At 37.7% G+C, this 21144-nt stretch overlaps 2 protein-coding genes across 2 annotated transcripts; one reads left to right on the top strand and one right to left on the bottom strand.

Moving 5' to 3' along the window:
* Positions 1-344: 344 nt before the first annotated feature.
* LOC11414188 (phosphatidylinositol 3,4,5-trisphosphate 3-phosphatase and protein-tyrosine-phosphatase PTEN1) lies at positions 345-4434 on the top strand. Its single transcript, XM_003621303.3, has 8 exons — positions 345-758; positions 1302-1630; positions 1823-1999; positions 2145-2258; positions 2461-2649; positions 3110-3349; positions 3496-3597; positions 3936-4434. Exons 2-8 carry the CDS (start codon positions 1343-1345, stop codon positions 4086-4088), a joined length of 1263 nt encoding a protein of 420 aa, XP_003621351.1. The 5' UTR covers positions 345-758; positions 1302-1342; the 3' UTR covers positions 4089-4434.
* A 172-nt stretch (positions 4435-4606) lies between these two features.
* On the bottom strand, positions 4607-8891 carry LOC11416329 (tRNA (guanosine(18)-2'-O)-methyltransferase). Its single transcript, XM_003621302.4, has 5 exons — positions 8388-8891; positions 6257-6395; positions 6037-6098; positions 5611-5749; positions 4607-5219 (listed from the first exon to the last, which is right to left on the bottom strand). Exons 1-5 carry the CDS (start codon positions 8885-8887, stop codon positions 5091-5093), a joined length of 969 nt encoding a protein of 322 aa, XP_003621350.1. The 5' UTR covers positions 8888-8891; the 3' UTR covers positions 4607-5090.
* Between the last annotated feature and the right edge of the window lie 12253 nt (positions 8892-21144).

Here is a 21144-nt window from a genome sequence, read left to right as displayed (position 1 = left end):
TGATACATTCAAGGTCTATTGTAACAACGCCTCACATGTTTAAGAATCAAAATGATTATTTATGCAAAAAAGTGTAGTTTGAAGGTAAACAGCTAGATCCCTCGTTTAGGTATCTTTTTGTAATTTGATATAACCACGGACTATTGAGACAACACATCACATATTTCAGAATAAAAATAATTGTTTATTCGAAAAAATTGGCTTGAAGGCAGTCAACTACGTTCTTCGACGAAGATTATACACGAATAGACCGACGGTTTCTTCACACCTACGATATAATTAAAAAAAAAAACTATTTATATTTGACATGAGTACTTATTTAATTTCATAATGCAAATAAAATATAGATAATTTAAAATAAGAGTTAATTGTAACTTGTGTGAAGCAGTGTGATTTGGTTGGCAGCAACAGAAAAGAAATAGACAAAACAAAAAGAACCATTTCCTATGATAACGGTTTCTGTTTTGTCCAAATATAGAGAAAAATTGATTGGAAGTGAGATCATCATTGCCTCTAAATATAGCCAACCATATCTGCCAATCCCATTTCCATTTTTTTCTCTCTCTTACCAACCTACCTATCATCACAACAGCATGGATCATCAAGTTTCTCATCATCACCTTTCATTTCATCATCATCCTCCTCATACTGCCTTTCTCTGGGGCCTCCTCAATTCTTTTTGGAGCCCTGGATTGTGCTTGTTTCTTCTCTTTCAATTCTAGAGCACTAATCTGCTACTACATGTTCAGATTCATTAGGTATCACATTTTCTTCTTGAATCTTTCTGTTTATCTTTTGTCATTGTTTTCAAAAGGGTGTATGAATAATTTTGTATATCTCTTTACCGAGGTTTCAAATTGTGATGTGACTAATATAGTTTGATTGCGGTTGCGATAAGGTTGTGAAAATTTCGAAAACTTCTATGTCGCGATTCTTAAATGACAATTTAAAACCATGTTGAAAACCTATAAACAAAATGTACATATGATGTAAGTTTTACATGAAAAAAGTCTAATCAAGCCGAACATTTGTAGTAATTGCGGTTGAAATATAATGATTTTAGATGTCTCTCTCTATAACAATCATAATTGCGGCCACATTGCTGAGATTGTCTGTATTTCGTGCAGTATCAAAATTCGTAGCATAACAGCAACCGCAATTTCGAAACATGGTTTTATCATTATTATTGCAACATAAAAAAGGAGCCAACAATATAAGTTTTTGACATTTCACAATTTTGAAGAGAAAAGAAACTATATATGTTGCTAACCTTTTACTACATGTGATTATTTTTGTGATAGGTACCTTATTGTCAGTGTGGAACCTGGCATATCAACCTGAAATGGGGTTGAAATTAACAAAGCAGGGTTCACCACCCAAAATTAGTAGTCCAGCAAGTTTGCAATTACATGAAAGAATGATTCATTACCTTACCAAGAATTTTATCCGTAACTTGGTATCCAAGCAAAGGAGAAGAATTCTTATCGCTGGTTATGATCTTGATATGTCATATATCACAGATAGAGTATTAGCAATGTCATTTCCTGCTGAACGTATGAGAGCAATGTATAGAAATCCTCTCTGGCAAGTCAAATCTGTGTTGGATATGAGACATCTTGAACATTATAAGGTATGCAAGTTTGAATCAACCAGCATGTAAATTTCATAGTACTAGCATCTAACATACCCTTAATAATCCGACTATGGACCAGTACTCGAAAATTGTTCGAAAATCTAACCACGACAGACAAACATTGTCTTTTGAGATTAGAAGTGGATGACACAATTATTGATTGAAGCATACCACTTTTGAAATTTTCAGGTCTATAATCTGTGTATAGAAGAACATTATGATCCAGCACAGTTCTATGGTCGTGTGGAAGAATACCCTTTTGATGACAATCATGTTCCATCTCTTGAAATGATTAAAGATTTCTGCGAAAGTGTGAATTCATGGCTGACACGTGACCCAAAAAATATTGTAGTTATACATTGCATGGTATGAGATTTCACATCCACAATTCCAATTCAAAATGTCTATACAAACTATTGAGTCAAATATACAATGAAATTTGGATTTGATGCAATAATTGCGTCACGCCGTTTTCAATCTCAACCGTTCTCATTTGATTTCAATGGTGCAGGCAGGTAAAGGTAGAACTGGTTTGATGGTGAGTTCATACCTAACTTATTGCGGCATGTCAGCAGATGAAGCTCTTCAATTATATGCCGACAGAAGGACTACCAATAATGAAGGAGTAAGTTAATGTTAGGTATAATTCCTACAATTTGAAATGTGAATTTATCTTCAGCAACCATCTGTGTAAAAATTCTTACACTATCAACAAATCAGAATTAATCATATGTAAGACTAAAGAATGGTTTTGATTAAAGTCAAACATTTTCGACGATCTAACGATTATGATTGATTGAGAGTATGAAAATCTTTATACTTATCAGGTATCAATACCAAGCCAACGTCGCTATGTAGGGTACTGGGAAAGTTTACTTTCTGTACCTAGAGGTGCTGGATATGGACCTCCAAAGGTGACTTTGCCTCAACCGTGTAGCAGAGAATTGCGGCGAGTCCGGTTGTATGACACTGTCAACATTGACACAGTATTCTTTGTTATATCAGAACTGCAGGAGGTTAGTTTCATCACAATTTATTTATGAAAATGTTTCCACAAATTTTCCGAAAAAAATCTCAGAAATACTTATGCAATTAGGTAAGTTTAAACAATTCAATCCAAACAGACCATAAACTTGTACTCAGATGTATTAAGCTAGTAATTGAACTATTCATTAATTAGCTTGCAACACATCTCACATCAATTTTGCCATTTATTTTCTTTTTTTTCAAATCAACATGACCAAGCCATTGTCTCAGTCGTAAAGACGTAGAGGACCCTGAAATTCTATTTAAAGGTGGCAGCGTCATTTATCATTGAAGGTTTTAACGACTTTTAAGTATCAATTCATCGGTAGACCACATGAGACACTTTCAAACTCTAGCAATTGTCTTGAGAACATCTTTAAATAACGATAAGCTGCAAAGTTTTCTTTGTAAACTTACCAACATGTGTTATTCCTTTTTTGTTGCTGATAGATTCCTAATGAGGTCTATCGTCCATCAGTGGAGGTTTGTCGGAGCTGCTGTAGAGAAGTTAAGAAAGGTTATCAGAGAACAAACAGTCCTCGCTATTATATTTCTACTATTCCTCAAGGTGATGAAGATGGAGAACAATCAGAAATAGAAGAACCTCGTGTTGTAGTTCAAATGGATACAGAGTCTCCTGCAATATACCAGAAATCTTGTTTGGACCATTATTTTGATAAACCTATACAAGTAAGTTATAAGTTTTTATCGAACATAATACAGTATTTTTCAAGTAAACCGTTAATTTCGTTCCTAAACTATCATTTTCTCTTCTATTTGATCTCTGAACTACAGAAACGTAATAAATAGTCTCTAAAATATTCACAATTTACCAGGTAACCGGAGATGTACGTGTGATATTCTACGAGAAAATGATTGGAGGACGTCTTTTCTACTGCTGCTTTAATACAGCTTTTATTAGGAACAGCTTACTACAGGTAATCTCATCCTTCTCAGGAAACTGATATCTACATTGAAGGGAAATGAGCCTGGAATCACTGCATTTAGAAAACCACGCAGTTACATGCATTACTTGATCTCAGTCATTGAATTGAGATCGCTTAGCTCAATTATAACTTCATTAAATAATCTTTACCGTTGAGAAAGACGACCGAGATCAATAAACGGTTTTCGATGTTCCAATTGCGTGGATGTGGGAAATTCCTGATTGCACAGGAGCCGGATTCGACATTACCAATATAAGTTGAAAATAATAATAGAATCCACTGTGAGTTCAACTGACTGTGTTCACTTTTGTAACTATTTCTTTTTGCAGCTCACAGTAAATGAATTGGACAAAGTTGGGAAGAAAGGAAGATCAATATGTGGCCCTACTTTCTGCCTGGAATTATTGTTTGGTCCTGCTAATACAGGGTATTCATCATCAAGTATATCTATTGGTGAAAACTCTAGTGATGATTCATTATAAATGTCCACATATCTATACAAAAAAAATAAATATGAAAGATCGCGGCCCATTCTCTACACAACTTGTTTTAGTAACATATTTTCTGCAAAATGATCCCAACAATGAGTCCCTTACTGTGTTGTGTAGTAGTGCACTGATTTCTCTAGCTGTCTTGTCGTCTAATTTTTCATAGGCGAAAGGCATGAGTGTAATTCTTGTATTGTTATAGTGATTGAATAGCAATTTTCAGAAAATGAGGCTCATAGCATTATAATAAACAAAGATCGTCATTTTCTATCTGGGTTTCTAATTCTATTTTGTCTTAACCCTCCGGTTTCTAAGGAAAACAGACACTAGTAGTTTTGAATTCGGCTGAGGTCAGTAAAACTCAACCAAAGATTATTTCAGTTAGGATTTGAACTCAAGCACTCCTATTTGATTCGACAGTAAGTTAACGTTAACAAATTTTCAAATCTCATAAAGGATTTCCAAATAATAACAGTCTAAAAAAACAGAAAAGAAATTATCAAGACAGAGAATGATATGACATTCCAACCAGCAGCATACCATTTACGTTTATTTTTTACAAATAGTGATATAGGACACATCAATCATTCTTTGAGCATAACATTTTGTGTTTCCTTGATCATAATACAAACTACTGTATGTCAAAATGAATCAAACTAGGAACATAAAATCCTTGTCCTCATGAGTCAATAATACCAAACAAAAACTCAACCAAAAAAAAATTGCACATAAGTTGCATCGTTTCCCATGGCTACGAAAATTGGGATAGTAAGCACATTAAGGAAAAATTACAGTTTTAACAGAAGCATGGCATTATATGGCGAGTTCTCCATTATCATCTGTAAGGCCTGTCCACCATGCTTAGGCGAATGCAACATAGCATTTGCTTAGCTAGTTTGCAGGAATATGAATGGGGGTGATCTAGTGCTTTCCTGTCTCTTTGTCAATGATGGGCGAACATACAATTAGTAGGTTAACTTCCTGGTGTGAATGCTGCTAGGTCAATAATGATGCCTTGCGCTTTGCATAATCTTCGACAACACTGATCGCACTATTGCTATGACGTAGCGAAAACTCTGCCAGTAGAATTTGTCTTTCTTCAACTGTCAAATCCCCATGACGGCCCTGCAAATCCCGTGAAAATTTCAGACTTCACTAAATGCCAAATGAGATGCAGAAAAACCAAATATAAATTATAAAACTATACATGATTTTAATATCATATCAACAAAAAAAGAACAGTAGTGTTACTTTAAATAACCAAAAAATAAGGTGGGAATAACCATGGAGGAAAGAATACACAGCAGTATAGTTATTGGATTGTTATTATCAAAACAAGGTTGATTTAACTATACAACACTGTTAGACACTAAATTAATTTCTTCTAAGAACTTGTTTCTTCCAATATGTATAGAACTGTAAGACGTTTGATTTTTCTGTTCTAACCAGCAAATAGTTATTTCTATATCAGATTGAAATTGATATGTACAGCTATGCTATACTTTAAAATCATTACCGTGCGAGAAATTCTATCACAAACAGCATGGTGCATGAGGATTCCTGCAGCAACTGAAACATTGAAAGAGTCCACCATCCCTTTCATTGGAATACTGCAGTGCAAATCTGACATTGCCAAAGCCTCGTCACTAATACCCCTGCAAAAAGAACATAACTCCAGTTAAATATAAACAAAATCTGAGCAGAAAAGTCGAACCCAAGTTACAAGAAATAGAACAACTATTTAACATTGATCCAACATACAAAAGTATTACATGGAATTTTCTTAATCCAACCGCACATCAAAAGCACCAATAGGAAGGAAATATATAATATTATTTTTCAAAACTATGTCAAATTGAACTGAACGAGCTTTATTAATAAGACATCTATTACTTCATATATAAATAAAAATCTAAGACAAGAGACAGATGAAGGAAATAACCTATTTTCGTTTCCGACTACTATTGCAGTTGGACAGGACCAGTCCATGTCATAGATAGAAACCTATACACAGCAAGAAAAGGTCAGTTAACTTCACTGTATGACATATGAGGATTTTCGACACAATTTACATATATAAATACAATGCATCAATACATGATTACAGGGTTCAGACTATTTCTCTGGATATGAAATACAAAAATAGCATAGACAAACAATACCGCATCGATTCCCACATGAGTCGTTGCAATTCGATAACCACGTGATTTCAACATCTCAAAGCACTCCTTTGTAGAGTCCCAAAGTTCAATGTCTAACCATTTCTCTGCACCCATGCTTACATGGCGATTATCCTTATACCTGTGAGAAGCAAACTAGGTTACACATAGCAATAATGGTTTGCTTAACTTCATTTCAATTTAAATTCACATACTTCAAATTCATAATTGTGAAAAGTTTTGAACTTGACAATAAAAAGCTCATGAGATTGGCTAAATTTAAGTAACATTATTCAAGAAGGGTAAAAATAAAAAGATATATACAATAATTAAACATAAATTACTGTTGGCTTAACTACACTTATGGTTGAGAATGGAAGATATAATTAGGATGATACAGAGTATCATACACCCTTTATAATTATTATAAGTTACAACATCAAAAAGTTGAAGATGAACTTCATATGAGAAGTAGGCTTGATAGGTTGATAAAAATGAAAAACCCTTAGAATTCATATGAATTATCGATTAAAAGATGAGTAATGAGTACATGTATGGTCTTATTTATAGACCTCAATCACACTAACTAATGTTAACCAATTCTCCTGACTAACTCATAACCATACCTAACTAACCTACTCATTTTAACTAACTCCAACTATCTTAACAATAATCACCAGCAATAATAACCAATGATGAACTGATACAAACACAGATATTGACACTTAGACACCACTGATAATATAAGAATATCGTAGGGCACCGGACACGCCTTCAACCTGAAGTGTTAGTACTACATACTCCCTCCGTCCCAAATTGTATGTCGCTTTAGAAAAAAAAATTGTCCCAAATTATATGTCGCTTTACAATACCAATGAAATATTTATGTTACTTTTCCTATTATATCCTTAACTATTAATTATTCTCTATTCTTTCAATTATTTCATTTATCTTTTCTATACCATTTATTAGGGATAATTTTGTAAAACAACTCATAATTTCTCTTCCCCACGCAATATTAATTACATTTCTTAATACATGTGAAATGGCCAAAACGTCTTACAATTTGGGACGGAGGGAGTATATAATAACAAAATTTTCTACAATAGAGGGGATTTCATAAAATAAACGCAGTTTTGATTCCAATAAATCAACTGCACTAGAGAATATATTCAAATGAAATATTACTCTGCCATAACATATTCACACCCTGAGATTAAGGTGATTTCAATTCTAAAAAAATCAATAAATCAAACCTATTTTATAGACAGCAAATAACCCAAGTTAATAATTGAAATTGTAGATTTGTAACAGCTTACTCTCCACATTATTAATATTTCAATATACCAAAAAGTCGCTAGAATTGTAAAATATTAATCAAGATCGTCCATCTATCTAATATCAAATGCATCTCTGACATTATTCACTTAATTTCAAATTCATCTTCGATATTACCAACTTAATATCATTCTAGTCTCTGCAAAGACCAACAGAAGGACGAATTTTACTAAAACATTGCAATTTCAAAGATCATTTCAAGATATCGATAATGTGAACAACTAGACTCACTGAGTCCTACAATTTCAAGCGCCAGTTAAGATATTCAATCCCTTCATGAATCCAAATGCAATGAGTTCGTAAGGCCTAGCTCAACTGGCAATGCTGAGATTGTTAGGCCGAACATTTTCTGTGGTTACCTGGGCTCAAACCCAAGATATCTCCTTTGTGTGTGAGTTTTCAGTGGTGTTTGCCGGTCCGTCTACAACAGCAACAGCAACAACAAAGCCTTATCCCACTAAGTAGGTCGCTCACATTGATCAAATTATGCCATAATGTTTTATCATAAACAATATTTTGATCCAACTCATTAATCTTTCGATCTTTCTAATTAGTTTTTCTTATAGTTTTTCTAGGTCAATCATTGCCTCTAGTGATACTATACTCCATCTGATCCACTCTCATTACTACAACATCTACATGTCTTCTCTCTGAATGCCCAAACCACCTAAACCTAGTTTCACAGTCTTTTCTACTATAAGTGCTACTCCATCTACATACCAAAAAAACGCAACAAATTGAAAAACTAAAAAACCAAATCCATTATCAAATTTCACCTCAACAACAATGTAAACACCTTTTGTTAGCATCAGACGAAACAACATGAACAGACTGAACACCAAGAGCATCAGCAGACCGAAACGCAGCCGAAACATTTCCAAAATCACATAACCCTTCAACAACAAGACAAACATTATAGCTTCTATTCAAAACCGCTTTTCCAAATCTCTCCTTCCTCGTTTCAGAAATACATGGCCCAACAGCTTCAATAACTTCAGAACTAGTAACTTCGCAACCATTTTCGCATCGAAAACTGTCAAGGTAAGGGAACCACCGAGGTTGAGTAGGTTGGTGATGAAGTGGTTTTCGTTGCATTTTCATGAGGGTTGTGACACCTTCGTTGGAATTGAGGATGTTGTGGATTGTGTCGTTTGGTTGAGGAATAGCGGTGGTTTGTGGTGTGGTGTAGCAGCATCGTGAGGTGGATTTGTGGCGGCGGAGAGAAGAAGAGAGAGAGGGTTTGAATTTGAAGGTGGAAGAGAGTGATGAACACAACATGGTTTTGCAACTACTCATGTTTTTTCTTAGTTCTTCTTACTTTGATTTGGGATAACAAAACATATAGGGTGAATAGTGTTTCCCTTGTAATATATATCATTTCCAGTTTTCACCCTTATGAATGGTCTGATTTGTGTCCTTGTAAATTTTTTTTTTTCCGGCTCACCACCCTCCAACTCACTAAATGAGCTTATGTGGCGTTGACATGGACTTTTCTTTTAATATTTATTTTTTTTTTCACTTGCCACGTTTGAAAATTGGTTTTTTTTTTCAATTTTAATTTAAATTTGTTAACTTTTATTTTTGTTTTTTTAAAACTCAATATTAATAATAATAATTCATAAAACCTCAAAATTACAATTATAAAATTGGAATGGAAAGGGAATATGTAACGTTTTTTCAACTTGAACATCAGACATTCAGACAAAGAAACCCAAAAAATTGAAATTGAAACCCTAAGTTCTCTAACACAAACCCTATAGAAATCGAAACCCAGAAAATCGTAACCTAGAAAATCTATCAAAACGATGAAGAAAGGTGTGAAGAACAAAACAAAAACCCTACGAAAGAAGAAGATGGTCGCGAAAGAAACGAAGGTGACGCCGAAAGAAGGAGAGAAGACGAACGAAGTTGCGAAGAAGATGCAGGAAACAATCGAAGGGCAATCGACGGTTATGAAAAACGTTGGAGCTCCAGTTGCTGATGTAAGTTGTCTATTATGTGAATCCCTTTACTTTCTTCTGTTTACTCCTAAGAATATGCATGCTATTTCTTTGTTTATTCTTGTTGTGGTACTGTTAACGAGGAAAAGGAGGAAAACGTTAAAGAAGTTGTGAATTTTTTAGGGTTTTAAATTGATGTGAACTTGTTATGTTGTTTGTCTATTGTGGTATGTGGGGTCTGTGTGTGGGGTCTTATAAGACACGTGTCTTAATGTTATTGGTCCAATTTTTTGTGTGCAGGACAACACCAAGTTCAACTGCATTTTTCACCATGGGGGAGAGTTTGTCAGGGAAGAAACCGTATTCTACAGAGGTGGGGGTTAAAACCCTTGTGTCTGACTTAGTTCCAGATGCTTGGAAAGTAGGTGTTATTAGGCAACTTGTGTGTAGCTGGGGTTATCAAGACCATGAGATTAGGCTGTGGTGTAAAATGGATAGGATTGAGAATGACTTTGTTCAAGTTGATCTAGACAGCATTGCAGATGAGATTGCCATCTATGCTGTGGGTGAAGGAATTGATGGACAAATTTTTGTTGAGCATAATGTTACTAATATGTCTGTCAAGGTTGATATGCCTAACTTTGTGGATTTGAATGAGTCTAGTGGGGAAGATGAAGACAATTTGATGATGTATTCAAGTGATGATGGTGGTTGTTATCATGGTTTTTGGGTGCCAAGCCATTAATTGGACTTGAACCTTTTGACCGTTGATATCCCTCTTTTTTCTTGGGAAGGGTAAAAGAAGAAAAACCCTTGAGTTTCCGGATTCGGGGGTCGTTTTCGCTACGGGAAGGTGTTAGGCACCCGGAGCGATTATGGTATTCCATAAGAACCGCTTTCCTAAGTTTATTTCTACGCTTTAATTTTATTGCTTATTTGTAAAAAAGAAGGTGTGATTAGTTAAGAATGGAGGTGAGAAGAGGTAGAATTTGATTTTTATTTCGGCTTGGATGAGTTTTGACTCATTGCCTACGTACCGTTTTACGGGATCAAAACCGGCGTAGTTCTTGCTCAAAGATGGTTTTTGTTTTTATTGGTTGATTTTAGGTTTGAAAAGAGATTTTGAAGAATAGAGATGAGAGGCCTCAAGGGCATTAGATTTAGCAAAAAGTGAGGTTTGATTAGTGATTAAAAAGAAAGTCTAAATGATTAAGATGAATTGAATTTTTCTTAAGAAAAAGAAAAGGAAAAAAAATGAAGTGTTGACTTCATATTTATTATGAAAATTTTTGAAGTGAAATTCAATTGTTTTTTTTTGAAAAAAAAAAGATGGATTTTCTCTAAGTGTTTAAAACTTAAACGCTTAATTAACCATACAATCCTATGCATACATCTAAGGTGAGTGTGTGCGTGTCGGTGCGTCATAGTGTCCATAGTCCATATTACAAAAATTGCCTAAATACATTCTATGGCCTCTTTGCCAAGCTACAAACCAATGATAACAAATTACATCACTAAATGAATCAAAATTTGCAAAAAATAAATGCTAGGCTTAAAGAAAGTAGAGAGTGGAGAGAAATGCTAGGAGTGAAATCACATGGGGAACAAAATGTTAGTGCAACAAGGAAAAAATATAATTGGAAAGATGCAAAATGTGCCAAATGAGTATGCAACATGAGAATTTAGCAAGCACGATGTATAACAAAGTCAAGATAAAAAAAAAACAATTCAAAACAGCAAGATCAACATGTGATTAGAGGCATAAACATCTCACATCAACATACCAAAAGATTATTATCACATATTAACACATTAAGGATAAAAATACAATGAAAAAAACTCATGGCAAATGATCCAAAAGGAATTAAAATGCCATGAATTAATCATGCAATACTTTTATCAAGCTCAACATGCAAAAATGTCATAGGAACCATAAGAAATCAACACAACGTATACTTAAAAAATCTAGGAATTTTTATCAAAATTTTGGTCAAGGCACAGGTTTCAATAGCACAGAAAAAAGGTGTAAATAGCACAAAGGAGCAAAAAAAAACGTATGGGATCTTAGGCCCAGACCCAAAGCCCAAAGTCAAAACACAAGAAAGCGCAGGGACCGTTGGATTGATCCAGGAGATGGAACCCTAGATCCAACGGTCTAGATTGAAGGGAACGAAACAGAGCTGGACCGGTCCGGTTCAGCTGCTTATAAAAGGATTACAGGACCGGTCCAGTCCATTTTTCCTTCTCCTCTCTCTCTCTAACCCTAAACCTAGTGAGAGAAGCTCTCACCTCTCTCCTCTCTCCGGTTGTCTTCTCCGGTGAGCTTCACCGCTCCGGTGTGGTGGCTTGCCGGCCCAACAGGGCGGCGCCGCCGCACCGGAGGCGAGAAACTCCACCGTTTTCAAAATTTTTTTACAGATTAAGACATCCTTTTTCGTTCTAAACAAGAATATGGCATTAGATTTCGCATGCAAGGTCTGAATCGTTGTAGATCTATGTTTTTGTGTCACGGTTTTGAGAATCTTTTTTTCTTTGAAACTTTCTTGGATCAAATCCTCTTCTATCCTTCTTGATCTGTAACGATTCGCTTGCGTTGATGCTTTTTGAAAAGAGAAAAACGAGATTCACGCGTTTATGGTTACGGTTACGGTTCTGGTTCTTTTTGTGATTCTGGAAAATTGTTAAGTTTACTGCTTGCGTGATTTTGCAGGTTTAAACTATGATTTTATTTTGTAAAGAGGTTCTGAGTTTTTACCTGAAATTTTTGATGGAGATTCTGTGCTTTCTGTGTTGATTTCCGGCTTTGAAACTGAAAATAAATCAGTGATTCTTCCTTTTCTCCACCGGTCCAGATTCTTCGTTTTCTTCCCCTCTTCTTCTCACTGTCTTCTTCGTGATCGTGCTTGAGTCCGTTGCTAACAGTAATGGACTCGCACTTGTATTGTGAAGGAGGTGATTCAATGATGAAGATTCAGTATTGAATCTCTGAGAATTGCAGAGAATTTGATGAATTTGTTGATGATTCAGTGATTCTGGTGATTCTAAAAAAACGGTTAGGGTTTTTGTTCTTGGTGTTCTTGATGAATCTGAGAAATTTCTGTTTTGATTCAATTGCTGAGAGAGAGAAAGTTGGAATTGTGTTTATGAGTTGGCGTGTGATTAATGGCTTTGAGTGGCACTGTGCACTATTTATAATCTGACATGTGTACTTGAAATCCAATGAAAAGGTGACACCTGGATTTGTATGAAAATGGCACGGCTTGGACTTGAAATGAATTTGGGACTTTTCTGCAAAAACAAAAACTTAAGGACTGAACTGTAATAAAAAAAAGGACTGAAATGCAAATTGGAAAGAAAAAGGGACTGAAATGCAATTTTGGGACCTCAATTGAGGGACCAAAATGCAATTAAAAATAAAATTGAATAAAAAACGTAATTTGACCAAACGTAAAGCGAAACAAAAATAAAATTGACAAAACGGACTAAAACGAACCAATGGCCTAAATGAGGTACTTCAAAGTAACCTCCCCATGCCAAAATTTCGTGTGAAATGACCAAAATGCCCCTAGGGCTAAAATTGACCTAAACAGATTCAAATTGACTCGACACTGACTCAGACGCAAGTTTGAAACGAAATTAACAAAATTTACTGATGAAATGAAAAAAAACAATTTGAAAAGACTCAGAGACAGTCACAAGGATGAAAATGGGTCCCACTGCAGGAAATGACCAAAATACCCTTCTGTATGACTTTTTGCAAATTTTGAAATAAACTGTAGAAAAAGCAATGCAATGATTCAGAGACACTTTTGAATGACTTATAAGACAAGTAAAGACACTTCAAAAGGTTTTATGCAAGAAAAACATAGGTGAAATTGTGATTGAAAATACTGCGAGGCAGAGACAATTTGAACTGTGCAGTTGAAATTTGATAATTGACAAAGTTTGAAATGAAATTGGGCCCAGTATTTTTAGGTCCAAAAACAGGGTATAACAGCTGCCCCTATTTAAGTTTCTTTGTCTGGAGAGTCAAGAGACGGAGTCTTTGGCTTGACAGGACGAAGATACTTAAATATTAGCATTTGCACTGTGTTTGGACGTAAAAATACGCCTACCCATTTTCAAATAATATGCATGCCATGCATCATTTGGATTATGAATGCAAGACCTCATGGGGATTGGCATTAACAAAATATGTCGTATCCATTGCGGGATTGGTAGACATTGACAAAGATAGTGAATAGCAGAGTAACGGGAAACTAGAAGCAAGTTGGACAGGTACAAGCTGTTCTTGGATTCAAACTAGCCACTTGACCGGAGATGAAACAAACAGACAACTGCGAGTTGTTCTTACGGATTCGAACTGGTCACTTCACAGGGGATAGAGGTTACTGGACAAACATGAGTTGTTCTTATGGATTCGAACTGGTAACTCACTTGGGGATATTGGAAAGTGCGAGTTGTTCTTATGGATTCGAACTGGTGACTCGACTGGGAAAAAGAGAAAATTGGCAAGTACGAGTTGTTCTTAAGGATTCGAACTAGTTACTCGACTGAAAGCAAGGCAAAATTGGCAGGTACGAGTTGTTCTTATGGATTCGAACTAGTGACTCGACTGAAAAAAAAAGAGAAAATTGACAAGTGCGAGTTGTTCTTATGGATTCGAACTGGTGACTCGACTGATAACGGAGGTAAATAGACAGGGACAAGCTGTTCTTGGATTGAACTAGCCACTTATCCAAACATGGATGGAAATCACTGGGGATTGAAATAAGAATTTGAAACTGACTTGACGTCATCTTAGTTTGAAAGGTGGAAACTGGCCAAACTGCACTGGCTCACAAGGTAACAGGGGTGTTGATTATTGACTTGAAATTGGCATTGCTATTTGAATTGAAATTGACATTGATACTTGAATTGAAGTTGACATTGACATTGAATTTGAAATTGACATTGACATTTGAATTGAGATTGACATTGACATTTGAATTGAAATTGACATTGATATTGAATTTGACATTTGTATTGGAAATTGAATGTGACATTGACATTTGAATTTGACATTTGTATTGGAAATTGAATGTGACATTGACATTTGAACTGAAATTTGACACTGACATTGATATTGGAAATGCAACATGTATGGATGGTATAACAATTTTTATCAGATGTATAGACATGTAATATGCATGATCATGCATGCATGAATGATTGAAATGCATGATGGTTGACAGTTTGTAGACACGACTTCACGGGGAAGCCAAGACATCAGATCATTGGGCACGTAGTGGCTCGTGCTATATTACACATTCTTGGAAATCCTCTTTGGAGATGACGTCGTTGGGAGACGTACCGGAGCCAAGGCTGAGGGCAGGTAGGTATGCAACTTGCTGGGGATAGAATCTCGGAAGACTCTACTGGGAATAATGCCGGTTGTATCGTAGATGTCGCATCTGTGGTCAATGCTTTTTGCATGTTATTTTCTCAACTTTCATCATTCATTTTTTGCATCCCATTTTTGCCTGGATCGCCCTTTCGGGTTGTCAATCCAGCGGGGTGCTCATTTTTGCCTAAGTCGCCCTTCCGGGTTTTCAACTTAGCGAGCCTATTCATTTTCATGCATTTTCATTCTGTTTTTTCATTCTTGTCATTGACCACATACTATCCTGGAGGAGAACCTGCTTGTAACATATATTGGAATAGACATTCACATACCCTCGCTCATGCATGTTCCATTTGATTGTACCCTGTTGCTCAGGTTTGCTTTTCAAAATAGACAAAAAGTTTTCAATTTTCAAAAAAATGTTTGTTTCAAGCATTGTCATTATCAAAATAGAAAGAAAATGTTTTGTATATAGCTTTGAAAGTAGAAGAAAATAGAATTTCAAACAAAAGCACCAGCTCAAATTGATGTATAAGAGTGGTGGTCAGCCAAAGGCATGACTCCACGGATTCACAAAACTTGGAAAATGGTAATTTTATTGGTTGGTGGTACATTGAACACAGTGATCACTACAGTTCTTAGAAACTTTGAATTCACAAGTACAGAAGCTTCAGATGAGGACGGTCATTAACAGCTGCAGATGCCCCAAGGGGGACGGTGGTTGGCCGGATATAGTTACTTGCCTTTTGTTTCAACCTCCTTTTTGCATGAACCACCCTTCCGGGTTTTCGATTCATCGAGACGCTCATTCTTGCCTGAGTTGTGTATAATCTCAGCGAGCTTTTCATATTTGTTTTTTTTTTTTTTTTTTTTGTCCCTTATTTTTGCCTGGACCGCCCTTTCGGGTTTTCGATCCACCGGGAAGCGCATTTTTGCCTAGGCCGCCCTTTCGGGTTTTCGACCTACCACGCTGTTCTTTTCATATTTCTAGGCAAAGTATTTCTTGACTATATCGGCATTCACTGGATTTGGAAGTTCTACACCATCCATGTGTGTAAGAATTAAAGCACCACCGGAGAAGGCCTTCTTGACAACATAAGGACCTTCATAGTTAGGCGTCCACTTGCCCCTTGGGTCGGGTTGCTGGCTTATCCTCCTTTTCAATACAAGTTCCCCTACCTTGAATTCTCGAGGATGAACTTTCTTATCAAAGGCAGTCTTCATTCTTGCTTGATACGATTGTCCACGAGCCATGGCATCCATACGTTTTTCCTCAATCAAATTCAACTGATCATATCGGCTTTGGCACCATTCAGCTTCAGATAACTTTGCTTCCATGATCACACGGAGAGATGGGATCTCCACTTCCAAAGGAAGAACTGCTTCCATACCATATACAAGAGAGAAAGGGGTTGCCCCGGTTGAACTGCGCACTGTAGTGCGGTAGCCATGCAGAGCATAGGGTAACATCTCATGCCAGTCCTTGTAAGTGGTTACCATCTTCTGGACAATTCTTTTGATATTCTTGTTGGCGGCCTCAACTGCACCATTCATCTGAGGTCTATAGGGAGAAGAGTTATGATGCTCAATTTTGAATTCTTCACAAAGAGCTTGCACCACATTGTTGTTCAGGTTGGTACCATTGTCGGTAATAATCTTGCTGGGAACACCATATCGACAGATGATGTTGTTCTTGATGAACTTAGCTACCACTTGCTTGGTCACATTGGTATAAGATGCTGCTTCAACCCATTTGGTGAAGTAGTCAATTGCCACTAAGATGAAACGATGACCATTTGAAGCCTTCGGTTCAATTCTTCCAATCATGTCGATGCCCCACATTGAGAACGGCCATGGGGATGAAATAACATTGAGAGCATGCGGAGGCACATGAATCTTATCAGCATAGATTTGACATTTATGGCACTTTCTGGCGTGCTGGTAGCAATCATGCTCCATGGCCATCCAGTAGTAACCTGCTCGTAACAACTTCCTTGACATAGTATGCCCTGTAGCATGGGTCCCGAAGGTACCGTCATGTACATCATGCATTAACTGTTCCGCTTCATGTTCATCAACACATCTTAACAGTACCATGTCATAGTTCCTCTTGTACAGAATATCTCCATCTAACAGGAATCTACTGGCCAATCTTCTCAGGGTCTTCTTGTCTTGTTTGGAAGCACCCGGCGGATACTCACGGCTCAGCAAGAACTGTTTGATGTCGTAGTACCAGGGTTTATAGTCAACCACAATTTCACCAGCCTGATCGATCACGTCCCCAATAGCAAACACATGTGACGGTCTTTCAAGGCGTTGCACTTTGATTAATGGCACCTCATTCCAATGGTTTACTCGAAACATGGAGGATAGAGTAGCAAGAGCATCAGCCATTTGGTTCTCATCACGAGGAATATGGTGCAGCTCAACCTTTGTAAAATATGTCAGCAAACGTCTCGCATAATCACGATAAGGAATCAACTTAGCATGGTGTGTCTCCCATTCACCCTTTATCTGATTGATGACGAGCGCAGAATCTCCATAGATGTCGAGGTGTTTGATTCTCATGTCAATTGCTTCCTCGATCCCAAAGATACATGCTTCGTACTCAGCCATATTGTTGGTACATTCGAACAAAATTCGGGCGGTAAAAGGAATGTGATGCCCCTGCGGGGATACAATGACTGCCCCGATTCCTTTACCATAAGCATTGACAGCACCATCAAAGACTAAACCCCACTTGCTATTGGGATCTGGACCTTCATTAATCAACGGTTCGTCGCAGTCTTTGGATTTCAAATACATGATCTCTTCATCGGGGAAATCGAATTCAATTGGTTGATAATCATCAAGAGGTTGGTAGGCAAGATGATCGGCAAGAATGCTACCTTTGATTGCCTTTTGAGTTTTGAACACAATATCATATTCAGACAAAAGCATCTGCCAGCGTGCAATCTTTCCAGTGACGGCAGCTTTCTCGAAGATATACTTTATCGGATCCATTCTGGATATCAACCAAGTTGTGTGATTCACCAAATAATGACGCAGGCGTTTAGCGGCCCAGGCCAAAGCACAACAAGTCTTCTCAAGCATTGTATACCGAGTTTCGCAGTCGGTGAACTTCTTGCTTAGATAGTAGATAGCATGCTCTTTCTTTCCAGTTTCATCCTGTTGACCAAGCACGCATCCCATGGATTCATCAAATACTGCCAAATACATGATCAACGGCCTTCCTTCCACGGGTGGGACAAGGATAGGTGGTTCCAGCAGGTAATTCTTGATGCTATCAAAAGCTTCTTGGCATTCATCATTCCATACAACAGGCTGGTTCTTTCTAAGTAGCTTGAAGATCGGCCCGCAGGTTGCAGTCATATGAGATATGAATCGGGAGATGTAATTCAAACGTCCCAAGAAACCTCTGACTTGCTTCTCTGTCTGTGGAGCTGGCATTTCTCGGATGGCCCGGACTTTATCAGGATCGACTTCAATGCCCTTTTGGCTGACAACGAAGCCTAATAACTTGCCGGATCTGACGCCGAATGTACATTTGTTGGGATTCAATCGCAGCTTGTATTTTCTTAACCTTTCAAACATCTTTGTTAAATATTCAACATGTTGCTCCTCATCTGCTGACTTCACAATCATGTCATCCACATATACCTCAACTTCTTTGTGAATCATGTCATGAAACAGAGTGGTCATTCCCCTTTGATAGGTAGCACCAGCATTGATTAGGCCGAATGGCATCACTTTGTAGCAGAAGGTCCCCCATGGAGTGATAAAAGATGTCTTTTCTCTATCTTCAGGAGACATTTTGATCTGATTATAACCAGAAAAACCGTCCATGAAGGAGAACACCTTAGATTGAGCAGTATTATCAACAAGCACATCAATATGAGGTAATGGAAAGTTGTCTTTTGGACTGGCTTTGTTCAGGTCTCTGAAGTCAACACACATCCGGACTTTACCATCCTTCTTTGGCACAGGCACAATATTGGCAACCCATTCAGGATACTCAACTGTCATTAGGAAACCCGCATCAATCTGTTTTTGAACCTCGCTCTTAATCTTGAGAGCCATATCGGGATGAGTCCTTCTCAACTTCTGCCTGACGGGAGGGCATTCAGGCTTGGTAGGGATCCGATGCTCCACGATCATAGGGTCTAGACCTGGCATATCTTCATAGGACCATGCAAAAATATCCGGATATTCCCGGAGGAGTTGGATAATCTTCTGCTTAACCCCTTCCTCTAGAGTAGCACCAATCTTGATTTCTTGCTTATTTTCCTCGGTACCTATGTTAATAAGCTCAATCTCTTCCTGGTGAGGCTGAATGGCTTTCTTTTCTTGCTCAAGTAACCGAGTAATCTCATACGGTATGTCATCACCTTCCTCATCTTCGGCTTCATACACAGGGAAATCAAAACTTGGAGGAACCGTAGGATTACTGTGTTCAACGGGTTTATTATGGTTCAACCTGCATATAATGATTGGATGATTTTAGAAAGAGTTTTTTTTTCATGCAGATTTTTGAAATTAATAAGAAAATACAGACGTTTTGGTTTTTTCTGGCATTACCATTGTTTCCAAGGGAAAAAGCACTAAAAGAGTAGTCGTGGGAGAAACGACAAAGTTTTATTAATCAACGGCAATGCCGAAACAAACATGCCCTTACAGAAAATATCACTCTCGCTTTGGGCAGAGCGAGAGGATTGTTATTTTGAAAACAAAGCATTAAAGCAACAAGACACATTACTCAGAAACATGCATGATTGAAGGAATGTCAATGGCATCCCAATCTCTCGCAATGCCTCCTGGCGTAACAAATACAGGCCTGAGACCAGATCCAGTGGCTTCTTTGGAGATAGCATTAACAAACCCTGCACTGTGGAAGACTCCCGAGGAGACCCTTGATGACGGGGAGAACCCGAGACCTTCTTTACGCTTGTTCTCACAGAGCTGTATCACCTTGCCCCAGCCGGCAGTCTGACCTTCTTGAATGGCTCTCTGAGCATCCTTCAATGAAGCCATAGCAGCCCCAGCTTCCTTAGACTCTGCACCTTCAATGGTCAAACCTTGGAAAGCAGTCCCTTCAGCAGACCCTGCTTCAATACAAGAAAAAGAAGACAATTGGCTGACTAAGTATGCTTCTTCACCATGGATTGTAACGAGTTTTCCATTCTTCACAAATTTCAACTTCTGATGTAAGGTGGAAGTAACCGCACCTGCATCGTGTATCCACGGTCTTCCCAGCAGGCAACTGTAGGATGCATTAATGTCCATCACTTGGAAAGTAACCAAGAAATTCTCAGGGCCAATGGTTATTGGCAAATCTATCTCTCCCAGCACATTCTTTCGAGATCCATCAAAAGCTTTGACCAAGAAAGTACTTCTCCTCAACGGGGTCCCACGGTAGCTCAACTGATCTAGAGTTGTCTTGGGCATTACATTGAGGGAGGAACCGGTATCCACCAACACATTTGATATCATGTCTGATTTACAATTTACCGAGATGTGCAAAGCCAGATTGTGACTCTTTCCCGCTTCCGGCAACTCTTCTTCACTGAACCAGAGGTTGTTACAAGCAGTAATATTTCCCACTATGCCACCGAAACGATCTACCGTAACTTCGTGGTCAACATAAGCCTGCTCCAGCACTTTCAACAAGGTATTCCTGTGAGCCTCGGAGCTCAAGAGCAATGACAATACAGATATCTTCGAAGGAGTCTGCAGCAATTGATCAACGATCTTGTAGTCGCTCCTCTTTATTATCCTCAGAATCTCATCTAAATTCGAATCCTCTATAGATTTGCCTGGCTGGTTCACATCTGTAGCAATGGGTAAAACAACGGTTGGAGTTGCTTCTTCAATTGGTGGGATGGTCGGTGTAACTACCTTCTTCTGAAATAATGGCGGACGAACCTTCCCGCTTCTTAGCGCTGCAGAAGTCCCTTCGGCAATATTGCTTACTGTGGCAAAGGAGGCTAGAGGCACCTCTACTCCATTTTCTATCATAGTAGCATTGTACTTGTATGGCACTGCCTTGTCCGAAACATAAGGAATTGGTCCTGGCAACCTTATCACCAAAGGCTCAGCATTCTTCTTCAAAGGTACACTCTTGACAGGCGGATCGTGAAAAACTGGCACGACCACGCAAACATCACTGACAGTCAGAAGATTATCATCCATCAAGCTTTGGATGTCGTCTTGAACAGCATGGCAACCCAAAG

Source organism: Medicago truncatula, chromosome 7, assembly GCF_003473485.1.
Source record: "Medicago truncatula cultivar Jemalong A17 chromosome 7, MtrunA17r5.0-ANR, whole genome shotgun sequence".
Lineage (NCBI taxonomy): Eukaryota > Viridiplantae > Streptophyta > Magnoliopsida > Fabales > Fabaceae > Medicago > Medicago truncatula.
The sequence above is the reverse complement of the archived record's forward strand: the minus strand, read 5'-3'. Positions and strand labels throughout refer to the sequence as shown.

What these genes read in the sequence shown, in the direction of transcription:
- LOC11414188 (XM_003621303.3), top strand. Translation starts at nt 1,343, where the DNA reads ATGGGGTTGAAATTAACAAAGCAGGGTTCACCACCCAAAATTAGTAGT. An exon ending in TTGTAGTTATACATTGCATG is followed by an intron (nt 2,000 to 2,144) that starts GTATGAGATTTC and finishes TCAATGGTGCAG; the next exon opens with GCAGGTAAAGGTAGAACTGG. An exon ending in ATTTTGATAAACCTATACAA is followed by an intron (nt 3,350 to 3,495) that starts GTAAGTTATAAG and finishes ACAATTTACCAG; the next exon opens with GTAACCGGAGATGTACGTGT.
- LOC11416329 (XM_003621302.4), bottom strand. Translation starts at nt 8,887, where the DNA reads ATGAGTAGTTGCAAAACCATGTTGTGTTCATCACTCTCTTCCACCTTC. An exon ending in TCGTCTGATGCTAACAAAAG is followed by an intron (nt 6,396 to 8,387) that starts GTGTTTACATTG and finishes TGCTTCTCACAG; the next exon opens with GTATAAGGATAATCGCCATG. An exon ending in GTAGTCGGAAACGAAAATAG is followed by an intron (nt 5,750 to 6,036) that starts GTTATTTCCTTC and finishes TTCTTTTTGCAG; the next exon opens with GGGTATTAGTGACGAGGCTT.